The 23,208-nt window shown below is 34.8% G+C and overlaps 1 protein-coding gene across 7 annotated transcripts in view; it reads left to right on the top strand.

Annotated features, from left to right (window-relative positions):
- Positions 1-23,208, top strand: part of dpr12 (defective proboscis extension response 12) — a 725,043-nt gene that overhangs the window by 559,778 nt on the left and 142,057 nt on the right. The window contains exon 11 of one of the 7 annotated variants that reach the window (XM_067775746.1): positions 1,344-1,896. The exons of the other annotated variants lie outside the window; for them this stretch is intronic. Coding sequence (XP_067631847.1) covers positions 1,344-1,362 — 19 coding nt within the window. The 3' untranslated portion in view covers positions 1,363-1,896. Of the gene's footprint in view, positions 1-1,343; positions 1,897-23,208 lie in introns of those variants that run through there. 7 annotated transcript variants of the gene reach the window in all.

Below are 23,208 nucleotides of genomic sequence, written 5' to 3'. Positions count from 1 at the left end.
TCGCCGAAAAAAATTCTGAAAATTCAGGAAAAATTTTGAGCTATTTCTAACTTGCACATTATTGTACTAAAATGTATTAGGCTACAAAAACTGCATACTCCAAAATTTTCTAGAAATTCTGAAACAAAATTTGAAAATTTTGATGGTTATTTTTGAAATTTTGATTAATTATCCTTACTTTTGAATAACCTTTGACATTTTTTTGAATGTGGTTTCTGTTAGGAAATTTGCGATATTTTAGATTAAAATTATCAATTAAGCTGTGAGCCACTGAGTTTTTTCAGAATAAACTTAACATGTACTTATTTTTTGAATAACTGTATATATACAGAACTTTTCGACAACAAATTGATATCATGTCGATAATTCGCCGATAATATTCCTATAATTTTTTTATAAGCGTTGTTATCGATAACAATTTAATATTACGTCGATGATATGCCGATGATAATCCGATAATAATAACAGCGGCATAACTTTTAAATGATTTAAAAAAAAATGTCGAAATTAACCCGAAAAAATTGCTAGCTAAATCCCAAAACTCTCAGAATGGCTCCGGTACAATCACAAGATGATCCCGTAAATATATCAAAACAGTACCGAAATATTCCCAAACGACTTTTTAAAATCATCTCATAAAAATACATAAAAAGTCCAAAGTAATCCCGAAATGATCCCAACATTAATCCAAAAAACTCTAGAAGTTATCCCAAAATTATACCTGAACATTCCAGAAGTTATCTAAAATAGGTTTTAGAAATAGTCCCTACGTGGTTTTAAATTTATACGATCGGGTCGTAGTTTGGTGTTTCTGGTTTAAATTTTGTGGATTTAAAATTAAGTCAACATCATGCTAATTCTAACAGAGCAGAAGTGAAATTTACCATTCCCGAATCCTATTTAGACCGCAAAATTACATTTTTAAAAAAACATTAGACAATAAATCACATTAATGATAAAAGTTTCGAAAATAAAAAAGTGATAACTGAGAGCCACCGAAAAAAAACATATACGGTATGGAGAAAGCCCTTTTTTATTTATGAATATCAGTTTTTTTCCGTGCTAAACCGAAATTTTTTTCTAGTTAACAGTTGAATGCAATCTCTGTTAAGAATTATATTTTTCTTTGTGGCATATTTTTTTTTAATTTCACTCAAAATTAAAACTTTGCTTATTTTGTGTTTCGAAACAATTCCAGCATAAGATTTAAGCTAAAAGGGCTGTATTTTGTAACTTTTTTTTTTTTGTAACGGAGGCATTCCAATTACCTGGCCCATATATATGAAAAATAACAAATCTTTTTTTTATATATTTTATAAGATATTTTCTTCTCTTTTTTCCAGGCGCATATTTTTGACTTAAGACTTAAATTAAATTAAACGAAAAATTTATAAATAATCCTATTTAAGACAACTCTCAATTTAGAATTAAAAAAAAAAAAACAAAAATATACAAAAAAATTTAAAAGTACTTAGACGTAAAAAGTAAAATTTTAGCATAATTTAATTTAATAATTTATAAATGTTCTAACAAAAAATACGTCAGAAATAAATCAATAATGAAATGGCCGATTTGTACTTAAAATCTTTTCACTGTAATTATAATATTATTGCTTTTACTGAAACTTGGTTAAGACGACAAGTTTTTAATTCCGATATTTTTTGTGGCAAAAATAAACGATTAAACGGAACGGGGGTAGTGCTTTGCTGGCTGTACATTGTTCAATACCATGCGAGGAGGTTAATTGACCAGCTACTGATGACATCGAATTTAAATGCGTAACGAATTCTGATAAACAGATTACGGATTTATTTAGTGGTTTGATACATTCCTCCCTCAACTGATCAATCAGTATATATGCAGCATGTTTCACTGATAATAACTGCTTATTCGATGATGAAACCATGTCTCAATGCTTGTCAATGCGATTTTAACCTACCGCAAATATTATGTAACACATATGATCATAACATTGTTCCAGTCTCTTCAAAGACGTGTAACAACGACTTTTTGTATGAAATATCCGATATTTGTCTTAATCTGATCAATATTTTTCCATATAAGTACGGACAAATTTTAGATTTAGCCTTTGTGGATGACGTATCAAAATTCTCTATGAATCGATGTGAGCATCTAGTTTTACCTGAATATGTTTCCTATCCTTCACTCGAGATAGTTTACGAAACCATATGGAATATTTATGGTTGCATAAACAAACTAGGTGATTATACCAGTCGTTTTGATTTTACGAGAGCCAATTTTAAAAAATTAATTGAAGAACTTTCTAAAATAACTTGACCTCAACATAGCGCGGACGTAGATAAGCACGGTTTTTATTTTAAAAGTATAATTTATACCCTAATTGGAAAAGTATGTGCCCAAACGTATTTGTTCATATGACGAACCATGAATGAAGCCTGGATCACTAAAGAACTAAAATCTTTGAAAAACAAAAAGTCACGTTACTTCAAATTATATAAGAAGACAGGTTTACATTCCAATAACGGTCGTTATGCTATTCTTTTAACTTAATAAAAAGTGCTATAAAGCTTACGTCTGTAAAATTAAGAAGAAAATTATTTGCAACCCGAGGTCGTTTTATGGTTTCGTAACTTCTGAACGTGGGGTAAAGGGTTTTCCTTCTGCTATTAAGTTTAGTGGTAATATTTCTAATGAAAATCAAGTGATTGTGAATTGCTTCGCTCAATTTTTCAAATGTAATTTATCCAGCGAGTTTGTTTTGCCACCTGGTAAATATCCTTATGAACTGTATTCAAGTAATTCAAACTCTGCTCCACATTTATTACCTGAAGATGTGTTATTGTACCGAAAGACCCTAAAATAATCTTTTACATATGGCCCTGATTTAATTTACACATGCTTTCTTAAAAAAATGTACAGAATGCATCTACCCATCTCTTACTGATATTTGAAGTACGGAATTTTCCCGATGGCATGGAAAGAATCCTTTCTCATCCCTCTCCATAAAAGTGGCATTATACTGTCGTGGCATAGCTAGACTGTCCGCTGTTCCTAAGTTGTTCGAAGCAATCTTTACAAATCACCTAACATTTTCGAGTTCAACATTAATTGCAAGTTCTGAGCATGAGTTTTGTAAGGACAAATCAATCATAACTAATTTATTTGAGTTCACAACTCATATTTCGAATGGGTTCAGAGAAAATCTTCACACAGACGTTATATACACCGATTTTAGTAAAGCATTCGATAAAGTATGCCACTCTTTACTTGTCTATAAACTAGACATGCTTGGCTTTCGACCTAGTCTCACTCGTTGGAGTTCCTTCTATCTCTGTGACAGAACACACAGAGTAATCTTTAAAAATATGTTTTCGAGTATCATTAGTGTCACCTTTGGTGTTCAGATTCTAATTTCTGAAAGAGTTTAGCGACCCGTACGTTACGAAAACCCTCTTCACAACATTGGTTAGATCGATATTAGAGTATGGCTCAATAGTCTGGAATCCGCGTTTTCAAGTCCATACTGACAGGCTCGAATCAATACAAAACAGTTTTTACTATTTGCCTTAAAGAATTTTCAGTGGGACTCTTCATTTAATCTTTCACCTTACACTAATCGTTTAAAACTCACCAATCTTGCAACTCTTGCTAGTCGAAAGGAAATGCTTGGCGTAATATTTATAACAAAACAACTGAACGGATCGATTTCAAGCCCATTTCTTCTGAACTAAGTGAACTTTTAGTGTTCCCTGTCGAACTACGAGACACTGTATACCTCTTCTTTTAAAATAATGCAGAGCTAATTTCGAACTTAACGAACCTTTCCGGTGTTAGTGCCAAGATTATAACTCTCACTCAAACACATTTGATATGTCGGATTCCCTTTTTTTATAAAAAAGCTGCCCTTATCTTTCTTAATCGTTATTTCTGCATATGTTTGTTTCTATTCTACTAATTCAGTTTTACACTCAGCTGATGATATTTCTTCTGTAGCTGAGCAGTTTTAGATTTCGACGCTTGACAAACCACTGCCCATCAATGACTCGGACACAAAAAAAAATTATAAATAAGAGAATTAATAAATAAAAAAATAAAATAATAATGAACAGGATTAGCCTGGTGTCATTGGGCCACTTGAGGGCAGTGCGCTGCCACAACGTCCAATTAAAATTGAAAGATTCAATGTAAATAAAGTTTTAATTTATAAAAAAAAAATTAAAACGAAATGTTTAATAAATAAGTGTAAATTTCTATTTGTGAAATATGTTTTTATTAAATTATAAATAAGTAAAAAATTATTAGTCTTTATATATAAATGATATAAATTAGGAATATAAAATTGTAATTATATAAAAAAAAAATTAGTAAGTTTAAGCTTTATTTTGTAATTAAATTACAACAAAATTATTTAACAAATTATTTGTATATAAAATTTTAAATGGCATTATTTACATCAGCTTAACGAAACTTTGTAAATTTTTATGAAAATTTAAAATTGAAGAAATAAAAAAAGTTCGAACGAAACAGTATTCGTAGTGCTTGCGATTGTAATTAAATAACTTTAGTTTTTGTTACAAATAAAAAGCTGAAAGAATTTCAAATCAATGGTGAAAATGTTAAAAACGATATCAAAGAAAACATATAGAATTACACACAGACACTCATACATACATATTTAGATGTATGTTTGTATGACTGCATATATCTAGATTTAAAATTAACAAAACAAATTCGAACAAAATATTGGTTTTGAATGTACTGAAATATAGAAAAAAAGATTAAATTAACTGTTGAATTATTTAATTTAATTAAATATATTTATGAAATTAAATCAGTGTAGCAAATAAAGATAGTTAAAAAATGTTTAAATATAAGATTATTTAATTGAAAAAAAAGCAAAGTTAGAGAATGTGAAGACAACAAATTAATAAATAGTTATATGTATATATATATATGTACGTGTACGAGGATCGCGTGAGCGCATAAAAAATATCGAAAACAAGAGATGATTAAATAGAAACAAAAAATAAATTCAAATAAATGTAGGACCCTTATTAACAATCCATACAAATTTCGAAATATTGCAAATGTTACCAAAAGGAAAAGTCGTGGCAATAAAATTTGATGAAATAAGAAAAAAATTAGAACACACAGTTGGAAAAATGGCACGAAAAGAGTGTAAAAGTTAATTCAATAAATATCTAAAAAAAAATTCAAAAATTTTAAAATATGTGGTATTATTTTACAGAACGTCGTTTCATATTTTAAGATTGTGAATAAGTATAATTTTTGTTGAAACATACTGTACAGCAAATACACTTGAATATCTACTGTAGCAACAGAACAATATTTTCAATGATTAAACGATTACGACGATTAAAAGCTCATTCCTGTTTTTCGATGTGTTCAATAAAGGTCTTTTCATATAAAATTCTCTTTTATTTCACGGTTAATCCTCGCGACTTTTAATAGTTTTCAAATTCGAAAGAAAAAAATAAATAATATTTTCTAATTATTTAAAAATAAATAATATTTTCTAATTATTGAATTCTTTGAATGATGTTGAAAACTATTAAATTTCCTAAAATTGATCACCTATTATTTATTTTTTCTAAATTTTTTGCCAATTCAAACATTTTTATCATCATCAACAATGTTGTTTTTTTTGTGCTTTAAAAAATAAATGTAATCTCTTTTTTATTAAAAAAAATCAAATGACTTAGTGGACTTTTTCAACTTTTTAAATATTTTTTATTTCAATATATAAATTTTTTTTTGATGATATTGAAAACTGCTTTGTTTCCTAAAACTTATCACTAAATACGTTTTCCTAATTTTTTTTTGTCAGTTCGAAAATTTTTATCATCAGTAATGTTTTTTTTTTTATATAAAAATAAATGTAATTTTTTACTAAAAAAAAATAAATGTTATTGCTGTGGTTTAAACAGATATTTATCTTTTTGTATTCTCAATTTATTTTTATACATATTTAATTTCTCCTTCGCTTTTGTAAGATTTATTCGATTCTACAAGCTGTTAGTTTATTTTCTTTTAAATCTGGATATTTAAAACATACTTTTATGATGTTGAAAATTTTTCAATTTGTTATTTTATTTATTTACATATTTAATTTTATTTCGATGTTAATTTTTTTTAGTTAAAATTTTAAAAAATGTATCTCTTTTCAATTCAAATAATCTTCGCCATCAGAACTGTGTTTTTTGTTTAAAAAAATCTATTTTTTTGTTTGTTATTTTTTTAGAGATATTTTTGTTTTAATATTTTTTTATTTATTACTTATATATTATTACTATATATTTTATTTTGTTTCTCTATTTTAAAAATTGACTAGACTTATTCTACTTTAGAATTCCTTTTTTTTTTTTTTATTTTAGTATTGAAAATGTCTTTTAATGAAGTTGATCCTGTTATATCCTAAAATATATCACTTGTTACTTTTTTGTAAATTTGGTTTTGTCAGTGTAAATATTTTTTGATATTGGCAATATTTATTTTGCTTAAAAAAAAATTTAATTTTAATAAATTTTTTTTATAACTTTAGTTTTATAAATTTTTTTGCAGTAGTTTATATATATCTCTTTTGTTTTAAATTATTTGTTCCTTATTTTTAATACTTTATCTAAATATTTTTTATTTTTTTTTTATTTTTTTATGTTTACTTTTCATATTTCTTTTTAAACATATTTATCTATGATTTTATTTAAAATAATTTTTATTATTTGTTTTTCATCTTGTTGCGTGGGATGTATTTCCTGATTAAATTTTTTTTTTGTTTAGAAGCTCATATTTTTTTTAATACAATTTTGCTATACATTTCTCACCATTTATCTATTTACAATTCTTTTACCCTTTGGCAGCTCTGATTTTTAAAATAAATTTTGCTGCATAATATTTTTCTCATTATCCATCTACTTACATAATTTAAATTATTTTAATTTACTTTACTAGTTTGTGAGTTTGGGCTTGCATATCTGAGAATTTATTAAAATTAAAAAAAAAAAAAATTAGGTATGAATAATTTAATATTATTGGTTTGCTTCTTCCTAAATTATCAACTACTTTTTTGGTACTCATCTTTTTGTGCTATAAAATGCCATCTTTATTAAACTGAAATCGCATTTACATAACAAGTTTTTTGTTTATTATTTCCTGATCCCAAATCGTTGTCTGTAAAATTTTTTTTTTGTTTTATATTACTTTCAAATATATGATTTTGTGATTTTCATTCCTTAACCTTTTATACTTTTCCATATTTTTGTGTCTTTTTAAGTTTTTTTTTTTTTGATAACATTCAATTATTTTTTAGTATCTTGCGCATTTCTTTCTTAATTTTTGTTATTTTGCAAAATTTGTGTTACGTTGCTTTTTAAAAAATATTATTATTTCTATTATTAGGTAAATGTTTGTTTTATTTTCTGGGCATTTTTGTAATATTTCTTTCGTTTTTTGTAATTTTTTTACGCGTTAGTTCCTATTTACTGATAATTTTGAAGTTGTTTCTTTTTTTCGAATAAATGGATTAATTTTAGAACAAATATTTCAAATTTTTTTTAAGTTTATTGACATTTTTTCTAAAAATATTCTGCGTACTTTTGGGTTTTGTTTATATTTTATTTTTAAACTTTTTTTTTATTCGTTTTTGGAAGTAAATTTAATTTATTTTCGATGAGATATATATGGTCTTTTTTGTTTTTTTCCTTTAATTTCACGTTAGTATTTTTAAATGTTTAAACAATTTTTCCAGAAATAAATTTGTCAGAGTTTTTTGTTTTTTGTATCAAAAAAAATTTCGTAAATATTTTTCCAAAAATTCTTTTTAATTTTTTAAAGCTTCCGATTTCTGCTTTTAAGACGTCGATACTCCTGTAGAGCCATTGCCCACTGTCCAACTGCTGCATTGTAACTATATGGAGGTTTAATAAAAAATAAATCATAACTATTTGTAGATAAGCGCATTTAATGTACACAATTCAATATGAGAATAAACAGACATTCAAATCATAATTTGCTGTTTTGTTTTTCATTTGTCAAATGCCTGGATTAAGTCTACTATCTGCTGGTTATATCAGGTATATGTGACGCTCCACGAAAAAAGGTTCCCAATTCGAAAAAAAAAAAAAATTGTTTAACGATTTATAACAAATTAATGTTCGTTCCAGTAAATGGACCATCATGCGAAAGCTATCGAAGCGTAAAATCAAAGGTGTTCGAGTTGGGGGCTTTTTCTTACGGAGAGTCGCATATGTACAAACAGGTAAGTACCCGGCTAACCAGAGAAAACATTGATTATTTCACAAAGACATGGTTTAATATTTTATCAAAAGGATGTTGGGTTCGCCATTAATATCACAGACATACATATACTTATACATGCTTGTAAAAGCAGCCAACTTCATGATTGTCTCGCTTATAATAATTTTTACAGTTTTCACCAATTTCATAGCACTTATGGGGAGTAATGAAGCCCCAACGAGTATAAACTCCACCACTGCAGTCAATGGTCGCATGGTGGGTGAGTTGTTTATACATAGATATGTACCTACACATACATGAGTGATGCCCTGTATATAATTTTCATGTCATTAATAATGGTCTAAGTATAATGAATTTGTGCTATGAAAGAATGCTAGGGAGTTTCTATTTCACACTGGTCGTATTTCACATTGGAATGGCAAACCCTTTCACCAAACCTCAGATATGTACAAAAAAGTGGTGGAGAAATCCCGTATGCATAAACATTTTACTCTGACCACTTTTGTTGATGTGAAAGGTGCATACAACAACTTAAAAGGGCTGGAGCAACCTATAAGGAATTGGATTCCAGTTTGATGCTCCTCTGATATGGATCATTACTATAAACCATATTTTACGCTGATGATGTGACGATCCTGATTTCATGTCCATTCCCTTCAGTTATGAATGAAATCATGGAGAAATGTTTGCAAAATTAAGAAAGTGGGCACAGGGATGTAGCTTTAAGCTGGATCCGGAGTAGGCGAATCTACTACGTGCATCGAGGAGCGAGCACGAAAGGCCTACATCGCTTTCTACGCTTGAAAGGCGATATGCGGTAAGAAATGGGTCCCAGCCCAAAGATGGTGCTACGGCTCCATGAGACAGTTGTGCGATCAGTGCTGACGTATGGCTCCATAGTAGGGTCCTTGAACGATACTTAGAAAGGGCATGGCGTTTACCTTGATTTACTTCCGCCGGAACTTTTAATTCCTAAATATATTACTATTAGTTTGTGTTAGACACACATTTGTAAGCGTTTTGATTATTAAATCTACATATATATATGAACAAAGTGAAACGAATAAAAGCACAACAGCTTGCATGAGTAGCAGATTTTATGCGAATGGCTGACGACTCTGCTGTACAAAAGGTACTCCCAACATCTTTGGCAGCAGAGAAATGTGCAGAACTTTACTGAGTTGGAAGAAAGAAGTTTAAGAAGCATTGGTCTTCTTTGGGGTGCTTCCAACTATTCGGTGTTCAAAGCGCTGATCTTAGCCGATTTTCACTCATGACAACCAGGTCCGGTGGATATACGCCATGACCACAAAAGTACTACCTAAATATATACTCCGTAAAATTATACGATAGCTAAAACCGAACTAGGAATTTATGTGTATCTACATAAAAATTTCCCTCACTAGGGTAGGCACCTTGTCGTTGGTGTGAGGGCTTAGCCGAACTCCATAGCGCCCGACTATGAGGCGGAGCTGTTTAGGACTGACATCTACGCCGTTTCGCCTCATAGGAGGGCGGCGGGATGTCGGTGACCAAGAACTGCCAACCCCCTAATCCAGGCTGTTATGCGGACCGTGCCTATTGGACGATTTGCAGCCAGGGGATAAATTCGGCTGTATTCTAACGGAGCCTTCCCGATACCGGGCCATCTCGGGAAGTAGTTATGGCCTTACCGCAGTAAGGGGCGCTGCTGTGGCGGACGGTTCTTTCTCCGTATATAATACTGGACCGCTGAGCCCGCCTTGTCGGGCAGGTGGTCGTACGACCAAGATGAACAACTCATTACCTGAATGTAATAAGGAGGATATAAAGAGGAGGACTGAGTCGCAATCCAAGGACGACAAATACGAATTAAGCGATGCGTCGGACTCGGGGAGCGAGAGTAGTGCTGATTCAATGAACTCCGTGTTGGAGAAGCACACAAATGAAAACGGAGTAGAAGAGTGGAGAAGGGTACGGAGCAGAGGAAGTAAAAGAGCTCTCTCGCAGTACCGTGCAGCACTAAGAATTGTACAACGCTTGGGAGCAGTGGTCGACCCAACAGAAGTGGAGATCGAGCGCTTGGAATGGGCCCATGAAGCGGTAGAAATAGGTCGAAGGCAGTTCAAAAGGTTTGCTGCGAGAAACCCTCGGTTCTGCAACCGGTACGAGGAGGAAGAAGCGTCGAATGGCAGAATGAAGAGGCAACGTTCGGCAGAAGGCGACAAGCCTGCTTTCAAGAGGCAGAAAGGACCCAGTCCTAGAGCCGCGAGGCAGAGCAGTCGCATAGACAAGACAAGTAGGCCCAAAGCTGTAAGACAGATGGGTTCCAATAGCGAGGTAGCAACTACCTCGAAAGCTGCCAGTCAGAGGGAAGTTCCAACTACGGAAGTAGGAGATAAGCCAAAGGGAGATAACGCTAAGACTCCGGCTTTCTCGGAGGCGCTAAAGGGAGTTAACGCGAAGACTCCGGTGTTCTCGGAGGTTCCAAAGGGAGATAACACTAAGACTCCTGCTTTTCCCGAGAAGATGAGTGATGTGGCAAAGCAGTCACTGACTGTGGCGCTGGTTGATCGTAGCAGTCCGTTCGGACAAATGACTACTGAAAGGTGGAGATCTGTGGAAGGGGAGCTTATTAGCTTAATGCTTAAGATGATGCGGGAACAACCAAGCAAGCCCCTTCCAACCTTTGATTCGGGGGGATGGTATAATGGTGTGAAGATGATAGCGTGCGACAACATCGCGAGCTTGCGGTGGCTGGAGGAAGTCGTTCCAAACCTCCAAAGGCAAGGCACGAATGCGCGGTTTGAGGTGGTGGAAAAAGCGCAAATCCCCACGGTACCGAAAGTTAAGGTATGGATACCATGCGTGATGAAGTCGGAGGATACACTGCGACTTCTGCAGAATCAGAATCCGAACATACCGACACAGGATTGGAAGGTACTTACTGTATCTCGGCCTACCGAGGATGGTCAGTTCTACATCTTCCAAATAAACAAGCAGGCGGAGGATATTTTGTACACGCAGCTAGGCAAAATGTCCTTTGGCACTGGCAAAATTTACATGCGACTCAGGAAAAGAAGTCCCGTGGATAAAAACCCTTACACGCTAGAGGTCGGCGAAGTCGAAAAGGACCTCAAAAGCCCAAGGGAAAAAAGACAGGTGAAGGTCCCCGACATCACAACCAACGTGCTAGAAGAGGAGCAACCGCTAAATGGTGCTGTGATTCGCACAGAGGAACACCCGGCACAACGGTCACGAGAGGTTGAAGGGGGCCTCGAATACTCTAAACCAAAAGGGCAAGGGGAGGACGACGACGTCAAGACGAAGGTGGTGGAGGGGGACAAACAGCCCAATCGTGCTGCGAGTCCTACAAATAAACCTCCAACACAATAAAGTGGCGTCGAAAGAACTGCTCCAAACCCTTGAGGAGGGTTCGTTTGACGTGGCGCTATCCCAGGAGCCGTGGCTCTCATCGGGAGGAAAGGTATCTGGACTTAGCGCGCGCGGGTTTGGCGTTTACTACGCGCAAACGTAAGGTCGGCTGCGAGCTGTAGTAATGGTAAGGAAACAGCTGTATTCATATATGCTGTCTAATTACACCACTGAGGATTTCGTAGCGGTGGCCGTTGAGCAAAAGAATAAGCAGGCATTTATCCTGGCGTCCTGCTACATGGCCCATGCTGCGGAGGTTCCACCGATGGAGTGCAAAAGGCTAGTACAGAAGGAAGAGCGCAAAGGGCGGTTGGTCATAGGCGCAGATGCCAATGCGCACCACAATGCGTGGGGAGGAGCAGATACGAACGAGAGAGGCGAATCTCTATTTTGTTACATCCTGCAAACCAATTTGCAGATAGCCAACAGGGGAAATGTCCCTACATACATTGGTCCAACTTCCAGTAATGTTCTGGATATTACATTGAGCTCCGAGCGTGATATATCAAGCTATGATTGGATGGTTCTTGATAGACCATCCTTCTCCGACCATGCGTATATCAGCTTCAGCATCCCCCTAAAGAGGTCAACGAACTGGACTAACTTTCAGAAAAATATAGAAACAAAAGAGAGACAACCCAAAGAGGTTGCTAATATAGAGGAACTGGAGGAGTCGAATGAATTCCTAACAAGGACGCTTATGACTGCGTATAACAAAGCTTGCCCTCTAAAAGGATTCAGAGGAAAAGCAAAGCCGCCATGGTGGAACAATGAGCTGAGTCTTCTAAGAAGACAGGTAAAAGAAATGTTTAAGCTCGCAAAGACCGTGGAAAGCGAAGCGTGTCGGGACGAGTACAGGGATCAACTGAGGATCTACAAGCGTGAAATTACCAGGGCTAAGAGAACCTCATGGAAAAGTTTCTGTACGGACATAGAGTGCTCCATCGAAACAGCACGGTTGAAAAAAGTCCTAGCAAAGGGAAACATAGTCCAGGGACTAATAAAGAAAGAGAACGGCGAATGGTCACGTAATAGTGAGGAATCCCTAGAGGTGCTTCTCGGTACACATTTCCTATCGGGAGACGGTTTAGAAAAGCCAGCAGACATCACTCACACTTCGATCACCGAGCTAGTAGTGCCGGGCTTGGTGACCGATATCAAGATCGAGTGAGCGGTGAAGACGTTTTCTAAGTTTAAATCGCCGGGCCCAGATGGTATATTCCCGGTCATGTTACAAGTCTCAAGTAGGGCGGTCGTGGAATGGCTTAAAATAATATTCGTTGGGTGCATAAGACTGAATCATGTACCGCACTCTTGGAAAACTGCTCGTGTAGCTTCTCTACCAAACGCGGGGAAGATCGGTCACGTGTATCTCAAAGACTATAGACCCATTAGCTTAACATCATTTCTGCTCAAAACTTTTGAGAGGCTGATAGACGTGTACATAAAGTCCAACGTGGATGAAAAGCTGCTCTCCACAACACAGCATGCGGCCACCAAAGGCAAGTCAGTAGACACCGCATTGCATAGGGTGGTAATAAGCATAGAGAAATCTCTGGAATATAAGGAGTATGATCTAGGAGTATTCTTGGACATCGCCGTGGCTTTCAATAGTGTTGCAAAATGGGCGATTATGGATGGTCTTAATTACATTAAAGTACAACCCGCTTGCCGGTGCTTCGGGGCAGCTTGGGCGCCGAACATATGTCCATAGTTGTATAGCATCATCAATCACAAGACGAGTAGACTACCTGATTCCCTATCTGCGCTTCGATGGAGATCTTAAGGCCACAATAGAGGTGGACGATTGGTGCAAGGGTGCGCAAATGGCGGACGAGGCGATACATGTGTATACCGATGTTTCCAATGTAGTGGAAGGAGTAGGGTCTGCGGTATACCGCGCTGATCCGGAAATAAGCAGATCCTACAGGCTGCCAGATTACTGTAGCGTTTTCCAAGCGGAAATATTAGCGGTAACCAAAGCAGTAGAAACCCTGGAAGAGAATAGCTTAAGCTGCAACCGTGTTAACTTTTATATTGACAGTCAAGCAGCAGTTAAGGCAATAATCTCGCATAGCACAACATCTAGATGCATGTTAGAGTGTAAGCAATCTCTGGAGAGAATCTGTACAGAGAGAAGCATACATCTATATTAGCTCCCAGGGCATATAGGAATAGATGGGAATGAAAAAGCGGACGAACAAGCTAAAAAGGGCTCAACCCTTGAAGCTTGCTCCGTAGACGTCCCAATTAGATTGGCGAGAATAAACGAAGGCGAGAGGTGCACATGATCGACCAAGCGGGAAAGGCGTGAGTTCAAGCGCGGAGCTGTAAAGTGTCGAAGATTATGTGCAGGTCTTACAACCTTAGACAAACACAGTTGCTTCTGTCATTAAAAAGCGAGGACTGTAGACTCTTGACGGGTATTCTGACTGCACACTGCCTTCTGGTGTCACATGCCTTTAAATTTGGCTTGGTCAGTGATAGCAGATGTGGGAAGTGCGGGTTGGAGGAGGAAACGATCGAGCACGTTCTGTGCTCGTGCCCTGCACTTGCCAGGCTAAGACTATTAGGAGTGATACAGCTCTCAGATCTAGAAGCAGCAAGTGGTTTAAGCCCTAGGAAACTTCTATTATTTGCCAAGAGGACGGAGTTATTTTATAACATAGGTCCTGGTTTTTGATAGGGTTTTTCAGTTTGGTCGTTAAAACAAACTTCTGGTAACACTACGGATTCAATCAGTCTATGTGAGGTCCTCATGGACCGGCCAGTTCAACCTAACTTAACATATGTTGCTTTTCTGGATTAGACATGTTTTCCCAAGTGGCCATAAGGTCAAATAAAAAAACTATTAAAATGTTAGCAATTGTTGAATTTACAGACACATTTTATTATTTTCGCTGTATTCCTGTTTACTAGGTTTTAATTTAATTTAAAACTCCACTGCAGAAATGTGTTCCGAAGAAACCTAATAACGGCCTGCAATTGCAATGAAAAATCGGCTAAAAGAGGCTATTAAAATTGTTTATAAGGCTAATTGAACTAGTGAGGTGTGAGTTGATCTTATGTCCGTTGACCTTGGCTCAAAATTTAGTGCACTGCTCCCAAATATGGTTTTGTGGCAGTATATATTTGTACAGCAGTTTGGAAAAAACAGATAAAACTAATTAGTTGGGCCCTTTGTACTTTTCTGTATTTATTCAACAAAAATACAGTCGTTGTATGCATTTGAAATTAATAACACAATTCAACTATGGCGAATACATATATAAACAAACAATTACTAGGGAATTTTCTTTTGAAATACTAAAGCAAGTATTTTGGTGCTCATAAATAAAGTAAAATAAATATGTTTGTTCACCTAATTAAAAAAAAAAAAAGTTTTTCTTTGATAGCGTTAATTATCATCATTAAAAATATGGTCATTGCACTCATATCTTGGCGACCGCCGTGGCGTGATTGTAAAGTGCTCTCCTTACCACACCCAACATCCTGGGTTCACGCCACGGGCAAAGAAACATCAAAATTTTAGATACAAGTTTTTTCAATTAGCAAAAAATTCTGCCATAAAAAGCTTCTCAGTGAAAATTAATTTGCCTTGCAGATGCCGTTTGGAGTCGGCATAAAATCAAGTAGGTCCCATCCCGCCAATTTGTAGGGAAAATTAAAAAAGGAGTACGAAGCAACACTTTTTTTTTATTTTTGTGTACACATATCTAATTAATAACAGAATTCAACTCTGCGGATACATATCTAAGCAAACAATTACTTGGAAATTTTCTTTTGAAAAACTAAAGCACGTGTTTTTAGAAAGTGTCAGAAATACACTTGAACTCAGGGCTTCGGTTCGGTATGCGATGCATACCCCACCACACCACGGGGGCCACATTTTTTCAATAAGTGGTTTGAGATGTTGGCAGGCACACGGTGAAAAGTTTGAGCCTATATCTGAAATATTTTGGATATATGATCAAACCAAATTTTGTTTAAATGTAGATTATAATGGTCTTCCTGAAAGTGAGTGCTTAGAACTGGGTTTTAATTTGAAACTGGGGAAGTCTACACTTAAAGTTATAAAAAACAAGTAAGGAAGGCTAAGGTCGGGTGTAACCGAACATTACATACTCAGCTAAGAGCTTTGGAAACAAAATAAGGGAAAATCACCATGTACGAAAATGAACCTAGGGTAACCCTGGAATGTGCTTGCTTGACATGTGTGTCAAATGGAAGGTATTAAATAGTATTTTAAAAGGTAGTGAGCCTTAGTTCTATAGGTGGACGCCTTTTCGCGAAATCGCCATAAAGGTTGACAAGGGATGACTCTAGAATGGGTTGTACTATACGGGTAGCAAACGAAAGGTGTTAATGAGTATTTTAAATGGGAGTGGGCCTTAGTTCTATAGGTGGACTCCTTTACGAGACATCGCCATGGACCAGGAGTGACTCTGAAATGTGTTTGTACGATATGCGTATCAAATTAATGGTATTAATGAGGGTTTTACAAGGGAGTAGCCCTTAATTGTATATGTAAAGTCGTTGTCGAGATATCGACCAAAATGTGGACCAGGGTGACCCAGAACATCATCTGTCGGGTACCGCTAATTTATTTATATATGTAATACAGCGAACCTTATTGCTGCAAAGATTCCAAGGGCTTTTGATTTCGACCAGCAGCACTTTTCCATTTTATTCTACTTCATATGGAAGGTGTCACACCCATTTTACAAAGTTTTTTCTAAAGTTATATTTTGCGTCCATAAACCAATCCAATTACAATGATTCATCCCTTTTTTCGTATCTGGTATAGAATTATGGCATTTTTTTTCATTTTTCGTAATTTTCGACATCAAAAAAGTCGGATTTCGGCCATTTTTTATAGCAAGATAAAGTGAGTTCAGATAAGTACGTGGACTAAGTTTAGTAAAGATATATCGGTTTTTGCTCAAGTTATCGTGTTAACGGCCGAGCGGAAGAACGGACGGTTGACTCTTTATAAAAATGGGAGTGGTTTCAACCGATTTCGCCCATTTTCACAGAAAACAGTTATCGTCATAGAATCTAATCGCCTACCAAATTTCACAAGGATTGGTAAATTTGTATCCGACTTATGGCATTAAAAGTATTCTAGACAAATTAAATGAAAAAGGGCGGAGCAACGCCCATTTTGAAATTTTCTTTGGGTTCTTATTTTTCATATTTAATTTGAGAAGTAAGTTATCTACAAAAAATTGCTACCAGCTTTAATTAACTTCGACTATGACTACGATTTCTTTCCCTCTAATGTCGTACTAGAAGTAGCTTTTAGAATTTCGGAACAAACGAAATAGTACCAAGAAAACAAGTAAACTGTCATTTTAACACTAATTTGAAACTACCGAAATAGTTCCAATAAACCAAAACTAGTTCCAAAATGGAAAAATGAATCGAGCTTGGAACTATTGAAAAGTTAATGCAACTCAAACAAACTAGGACATCGCCATTTTAAATTCGCCAGTTGGAAGCATGTAAAAGAAATAGAGGGCGAACTAGTAGACGTACTATAAACGCACCAGTTTTGAACTAGAAATTTTGCTACAGCGCTGCTCTGCCTAATATGTAAGAGAAACCATTTCATAACACTTTAAATGTATATCAAAATATTTTGAAAAAGTTTCGAAAACTTGCAACACTTTTCAGAAACAAAATTTGTAATTTTTGAATTTTCAGCACCAAACTTAAACTCTTAAATAAGTTTTAAAAGCAGATGTTTCTAGTCCATTCTCTATTTTTAGGTTTTTGAAACCTTCTGCTTTTGTTTGAAACCCAGAAGTGTCTACAAGTTTGTATTTTTGGTTTTTTTGAAACTTTTTTGGTCTTGTTTTAAAGCAATTTTAATATTTTAAACTTATTGTTTAAACTAGTTATACTCAGCTGAGCAGAGCTCACAGAGTATGTTAACTTTGTTCGCATAACGGTAATCCGTAACGGCATAAACTAATCGAAATAGATATATACTTTTATATATCAAAATCATCTGGGTGAAAAAAGAAATTCATTTAGCCATGTCCGTCCGTCCGTCCATCTGTCCGTCCGTCTGTAAACACGATAACTTGAGTAAATTTTGATTGATGAAATTTGGTATGTAGGTTCCTGGGCGCTCATCTCAGATCGCTATTAAAATGAACGAAATCGGACAACAACCACGCCTCTTTTTCGATATCGAATATGTCGAAAAACCGAAAAAGTGCGATAATTCATTACCAAAGACGGTTAAAGCGATGAAACTTGGTAGGTGCGTTGACCTTATGACGCAAAACAGAAAATTAGTAAATTTTTGGACAATGGGCGTGGCACCGCCTACTTCTAAAAGAAGGTAATTTAAAAGTTTTGCAAGTTGTAATTTCGCAGCCGTTGAAGACATCATGATGAAATTTGGCAAGCACGTTGCCCCTATTACTGTATGTGCGCTGAATTATAATTAGCAAAATCGGATGACGAACAACTCCACTTTTAAAAAAATGTTTACAAAAAAATTTAAAATATTTACAGTATATAAGTAAATTATGCCAACATTCAACTCCAGTAATGATATGGTGCAACCAAATACAAAAATAAAACAAGATTTCAAAATGGGCGTGGCTCCGCCCTTTTTCATTTAATTCGTCTAGAATACTTTTAAGGCCATAAGTCGAACTAAAATTGACCAATCCTTGTGAAATATGGTGTGTGCATAGATTATATGACGATAAATGTTTTCTGTGAAAATGGACGAAATCGGTTGAAGCCACGCCCAGTTTTTATACACAGTCGACCATCTGTCCTTCAGCTCGGCCGTTAACACGATAATTTGAGCAAAAATCGATATATCTTAACTAAACTTTGTTCACGTACTTATCTGAACTCACTTTATCTTGGTATAAAATATGGCCGAAATCCGACTATGACCACGCCCACTTTTCCGATATCGAAAATTGCGAAAAATGAAAAAAATTCCATAATTCTATACCAGATACGAAAAAAGGGATGAAGCATGTTAATATGATTGGTTTATTGACGCAAAATGTAACTTTGGAGAAAACTTTGTAAAATGAGTGTGACACCTGCCATATCAAGTAGAAGAAAATGTAAAAGTTCTGCAGATCAAAATCAAAAGCCCTTGGAATCTCGGCAGGAAGACTATTCGTGGTATTGCATATATAAATAATTTAGCGGTACCCGACAGATGATGTTCTGGGTCACCCGGTTCGCATTTTGGTCGATATCTCGAAAACGCCTTCACATATACAACTAAGGGCTACTCCCCTTGAAAACCCTCATTAATACCTTTAATTTGGTACCCATATCGTACAAACACATTATAAAGTCACCCCTGGTCCACCTTTATGGCATTATATCGAAAAGTCCACCTATAAAACTAAGGCCCACTGCCTTTTAAATAATCATTAGCACCTTTAATTTGATACCCATATCGTACAACAAACATTCTAGAGTCACCCCTGGTCCACCTTTATGGCGATGTCCTGAAATTGCGTCCACCCATAGAACTATGGCAAACTCCCTTTTAAAATACTCTTTAACACCTTCCATTTGAACCCAATGTCACACAAACTCATTACAGGGTTACCCTAGGTTCATTTTGCTAAATGGTTATTTTCCCTTATTTTGTCTCCAAAGCTCTCAGCTGAGTATGTAATGTTCGGTTACACCCGAACTTAGTCTTTCTTACTTGTTTTGAATTGAAATTGAATACAATTAAAAAGACAGTATTAAATTGAGGGATTTCCAATTTAGTAGCGAAATGTTTCAAAAAGTGTTTAAACCGATTAATTGTTAAATATTAAGCTCAGATTTCTAACCGTGCACTTGTACCCGAATATTTCATCAAGCTTCACCACTGTATATAAATAGCGCCCACAAAACGTGTATTGCTTTAGTTACTTTATACTTAACGAGCAGCGATAAACGTCAGAAACTAAAATGAATTTCCACAATCATATCGCGATCCTGGTCATCGTACTAAGTGGTCTTTTGACCCATATAAATTCGCAATCTGACGAGTACTTGGTATTTCTCTATTATAAAGAAGAATATCGTTGTAGTTGTTCATTAGTCAGTAAGAATGTAGTGATCACAGCTGCGGGATGCATATACGGTTCATACTCGTGTCAAGATTTCATGCACGTTGCACGTAGCCCAACATCTTTATGCGAGCCATTTAGCAAAGTGAAGAGTTTAGCTTATCCAACTATTAATTCAATGTGCAGAAATGGATATAATGATATAGCTGGGATAGAACTGGGTAAATCCTTTGAAAATATTGATGGAATGAAACCAATACCACTTTGCGCAAATGATCTTCCGGTGGGCACAAAGATGACAATTAGAGAATGGGCTTCACAATTAATAAAACCAAATGAGTTTACACTCGTAACACATGATGTAACTATAGTAGAACCACAGAAATGTGGGATTCGCCCCTTAGGAATAAAAGTGTATTGTGCTATAGGTGGCGAAGACTTCCATGATAGATATGCTGGAGCACCAGGCGTCGAGAATGGACGACTTTGTGCGGTGAAAATATATAATCAGTACCGGAAAAATGCGAAACTTTATATAAACGTAGCTGATCCACAAATTCACAATTTCATAACACAATTGATTCGTATGTGTCGTAAGTGAATTATTACTCTATCTCGGCTGAACGCTCCATTACAGATTTATTTCATAAACGTCTCAGCTCACATGAAAATATATAGAATTTAAACTGATATGAGGAATTTTAAAATAAAATAGTGAAGGGAGGTTCCACGAGAAAATGAAATTTGGTGCGAAAAAAATGTATATTATAAAACTGAGGATAGTATGTATACAAAAAATAAATTTAACCTTTAAACAAATTTATATTTCTTTTATTCTTTTGGAAATAAAATGTGGATTTAACTATTTCAATAAGGTTGAAATGGTATGTTCTATCATAAGATTTAGTATGTTTTTGCTGGTATCGTTTGATGTACTTATAGGTGTTTGCGTTCTTTTGGTGTGCTCTCGGTTTGAACATTTTTAGTGATTTTTGTAACCCTATATGTTTATCTTGTGTTAATTTTATGATCTTAAGGACCGTAGGTAAAATAAAACGCACTAATTTAAATGACATTGCTTTTTAATTTGTCAATATTTCGGCTTCAATCGGAAGCCATCTTTAGGACTATTGGTAAACACAAATATGTAAAAAGGAACATTAATTTTGAATATATGGTCATTAAAAATTGTTTATGCAACTGGGTATACATATAAACGAAGCAAAACTTACACATGTGATAGCGCTTGATCGACGGATCATATATTCAAAAATAAAAGTAAATTAAACATCAATAAGTAACGGTGTCTAAGTTCGCGTGTAACCGAACTTTTTATACTCAGCGTGAGCTTCAATTTTACATTTCATTTCAGATAAATTACTTTTCTACATAACGTGGCATCGCCCATTTAAAAAAAATTTCTCCCCATTTCCTCTTACAATAAAATTTGATAAGGAAATATCATTGATTCAAAACTATTTTTTGCTAAGTTATAGATTATTATTCTAGTCTACCACCCTTTTAAAAATCTTTTATATAAAAGTGGGCGTGGTCTTTTATTGATCCCGTCCATTTTTACAGAAATATAAGGAAAATATGTGTACACAATTTCATTATGATATGTTAACTTTTCTTCGAGGTATGGCGCCCGAAACATAGAAAATTGCTTAGTCATAAAAGGGGCGGTGCCACGCCCATTTTTTTAAATTTGAAGTTTTTCCTATTTACTGTTATAAACCCGCTTGGGAAATGAAATACCAATGATATAAAGCTATTTTTTGCAAAGATATAGCTTATTTTATTCATCCACGACCCTTTTAAAAATCCTTTATATAAAAGTGGGAGTGGTCCTTAACCGATTTCGTTAATTTTTCTTCAAAGCATTCCATATAGTAAAAGCAACCACTCTGCCGAGTTTTTCTACGATAGGTTTCACGATTTTTGATTTATGATTAATAATATTTGTAAAATTGATTTTATCAAAAGTGGGCGGTGCCACGCCCATTTAAAAATTTTTTTTCCAGTTTTTATCAAGAGTCTCTATATCAGTCCAAACGACAAATTTCAATAGATGTATTATTTACTAAATAATCAGGTTTCTTGTGTTTTCCAAAATGTAATATATATAAAAAGTGGGCGTGGTTATCATCCGGTTTCACTCATTTTCAATACCAATCTATTCTGAGTCCAGATAAGCTCGTGTACCAAATTTGGTGAAGATATCTCAATACTTACTCAAGTTATCGTGTAAACGGACGGACGGACGGACGGACATGCCTCAATCAAATTTTTTTTCGATATTGATGCTTTTGATATATGGAAGTTTATATCTATCTCGATTCCTTTATACCTGTACAACCAACCGTTATCCAATCAAAGTTAATATACTCTGTGTGCAAAGCACTCATTGTGTCTTTACATTGGGCCGCAAAGGCCGTTTTATTTTCCGAAGCGTTGTTCCTAAGTTTAATATTGGACGTGTGGCTGGAAATCCTTGTCTTTACTTTTAATTTGGTTTTCCCCACATACACCTTCTCGCATAAGTGAGACCCTTAACCGTTGCGTGGTATTCAGTATATTACACTGGATTTCTCATCCTTTGGAATTCTGTCCTTTGTATTGCTGTCGGGTAGAGGCGGGAGGCTTCGAAAAGTTAAGAGAAAATGATTTTTTTAGAGAAACTAGAATGAGAAATAGATAACATCTTTCATATTTACTGATGCCATGTATGTTTATGACACTTCGGATTTGTGGCTAATATTCCACATGCTTTTTTTTCTAAGTTATAATCAAATAACCAAAAACAAAAAATATGACGAAACCTCCCTTTTTCGGGGAGGCTTCGCCAGTCATCTGGGTGGCTTCGACATTGGGTGGGAGGTTTCGACATTTATCAAATATAGCAATTTAACCAGCAAAATAAAAAAAGGATGTTGGAAAAAACTCTAAATACGATTTTTAATTCATATTTGATGTTATTTATTTCAATACAGTAACAAATTTTTTGAACAAAAACATAAAAAATTTAAGCGAAAAGTAAATTATAACTGCACTTTTAACGAACATCTAAATTTGAAAAATCAAAGTTAAAAATAAACTTGCTTTGCGCACGTGAAGTTCCTGGTGGATGTTCAGTTGTGGGAAATATACTTATTATATCCTGCTTTGAAACCAAGTGTCTGTCTTCTACAATCGGTTCATAGAAATATTGGGTTTTATTTTGATGTCTGAGGAATTTCGCGACGCACGTCGAATTTTAAACTTCCACGACTACACCAGTGTAAAAGAAATTTGTTTTGTCAGTGAACATAATAACAAAAACAAAAACGAATCGTCTAGCCAAGTCATACGTCAATCCATGATAAAGATTTGAACATTTCTTGAAGTAAACTGTTAAGTCTTTTTCCTGGGAAGCTGTAAGTACTTGATTGGAAGAAAACTTCGACTGAAAATCTTTAACAGTTCACATATTTGTTTGCTC

Source organism: Eurosta solidaginis, chromosome 3 (genome assembly GCF_040869045.1).
Source record: "Eurosta solidaginis isolate ZX-2024a chromosome 3, ASM4086904v1, whole genome shotgun sequence".
Lineage (NCBI taxonomy): Eukaryota > Metazoa > Arthropoda > Insecta > Diptera > Tephritidae > Eurosta > Eurosta solidaginis.
This window is presented reverse-complemented; position numbering and strand designations above follow the sequence as displayed.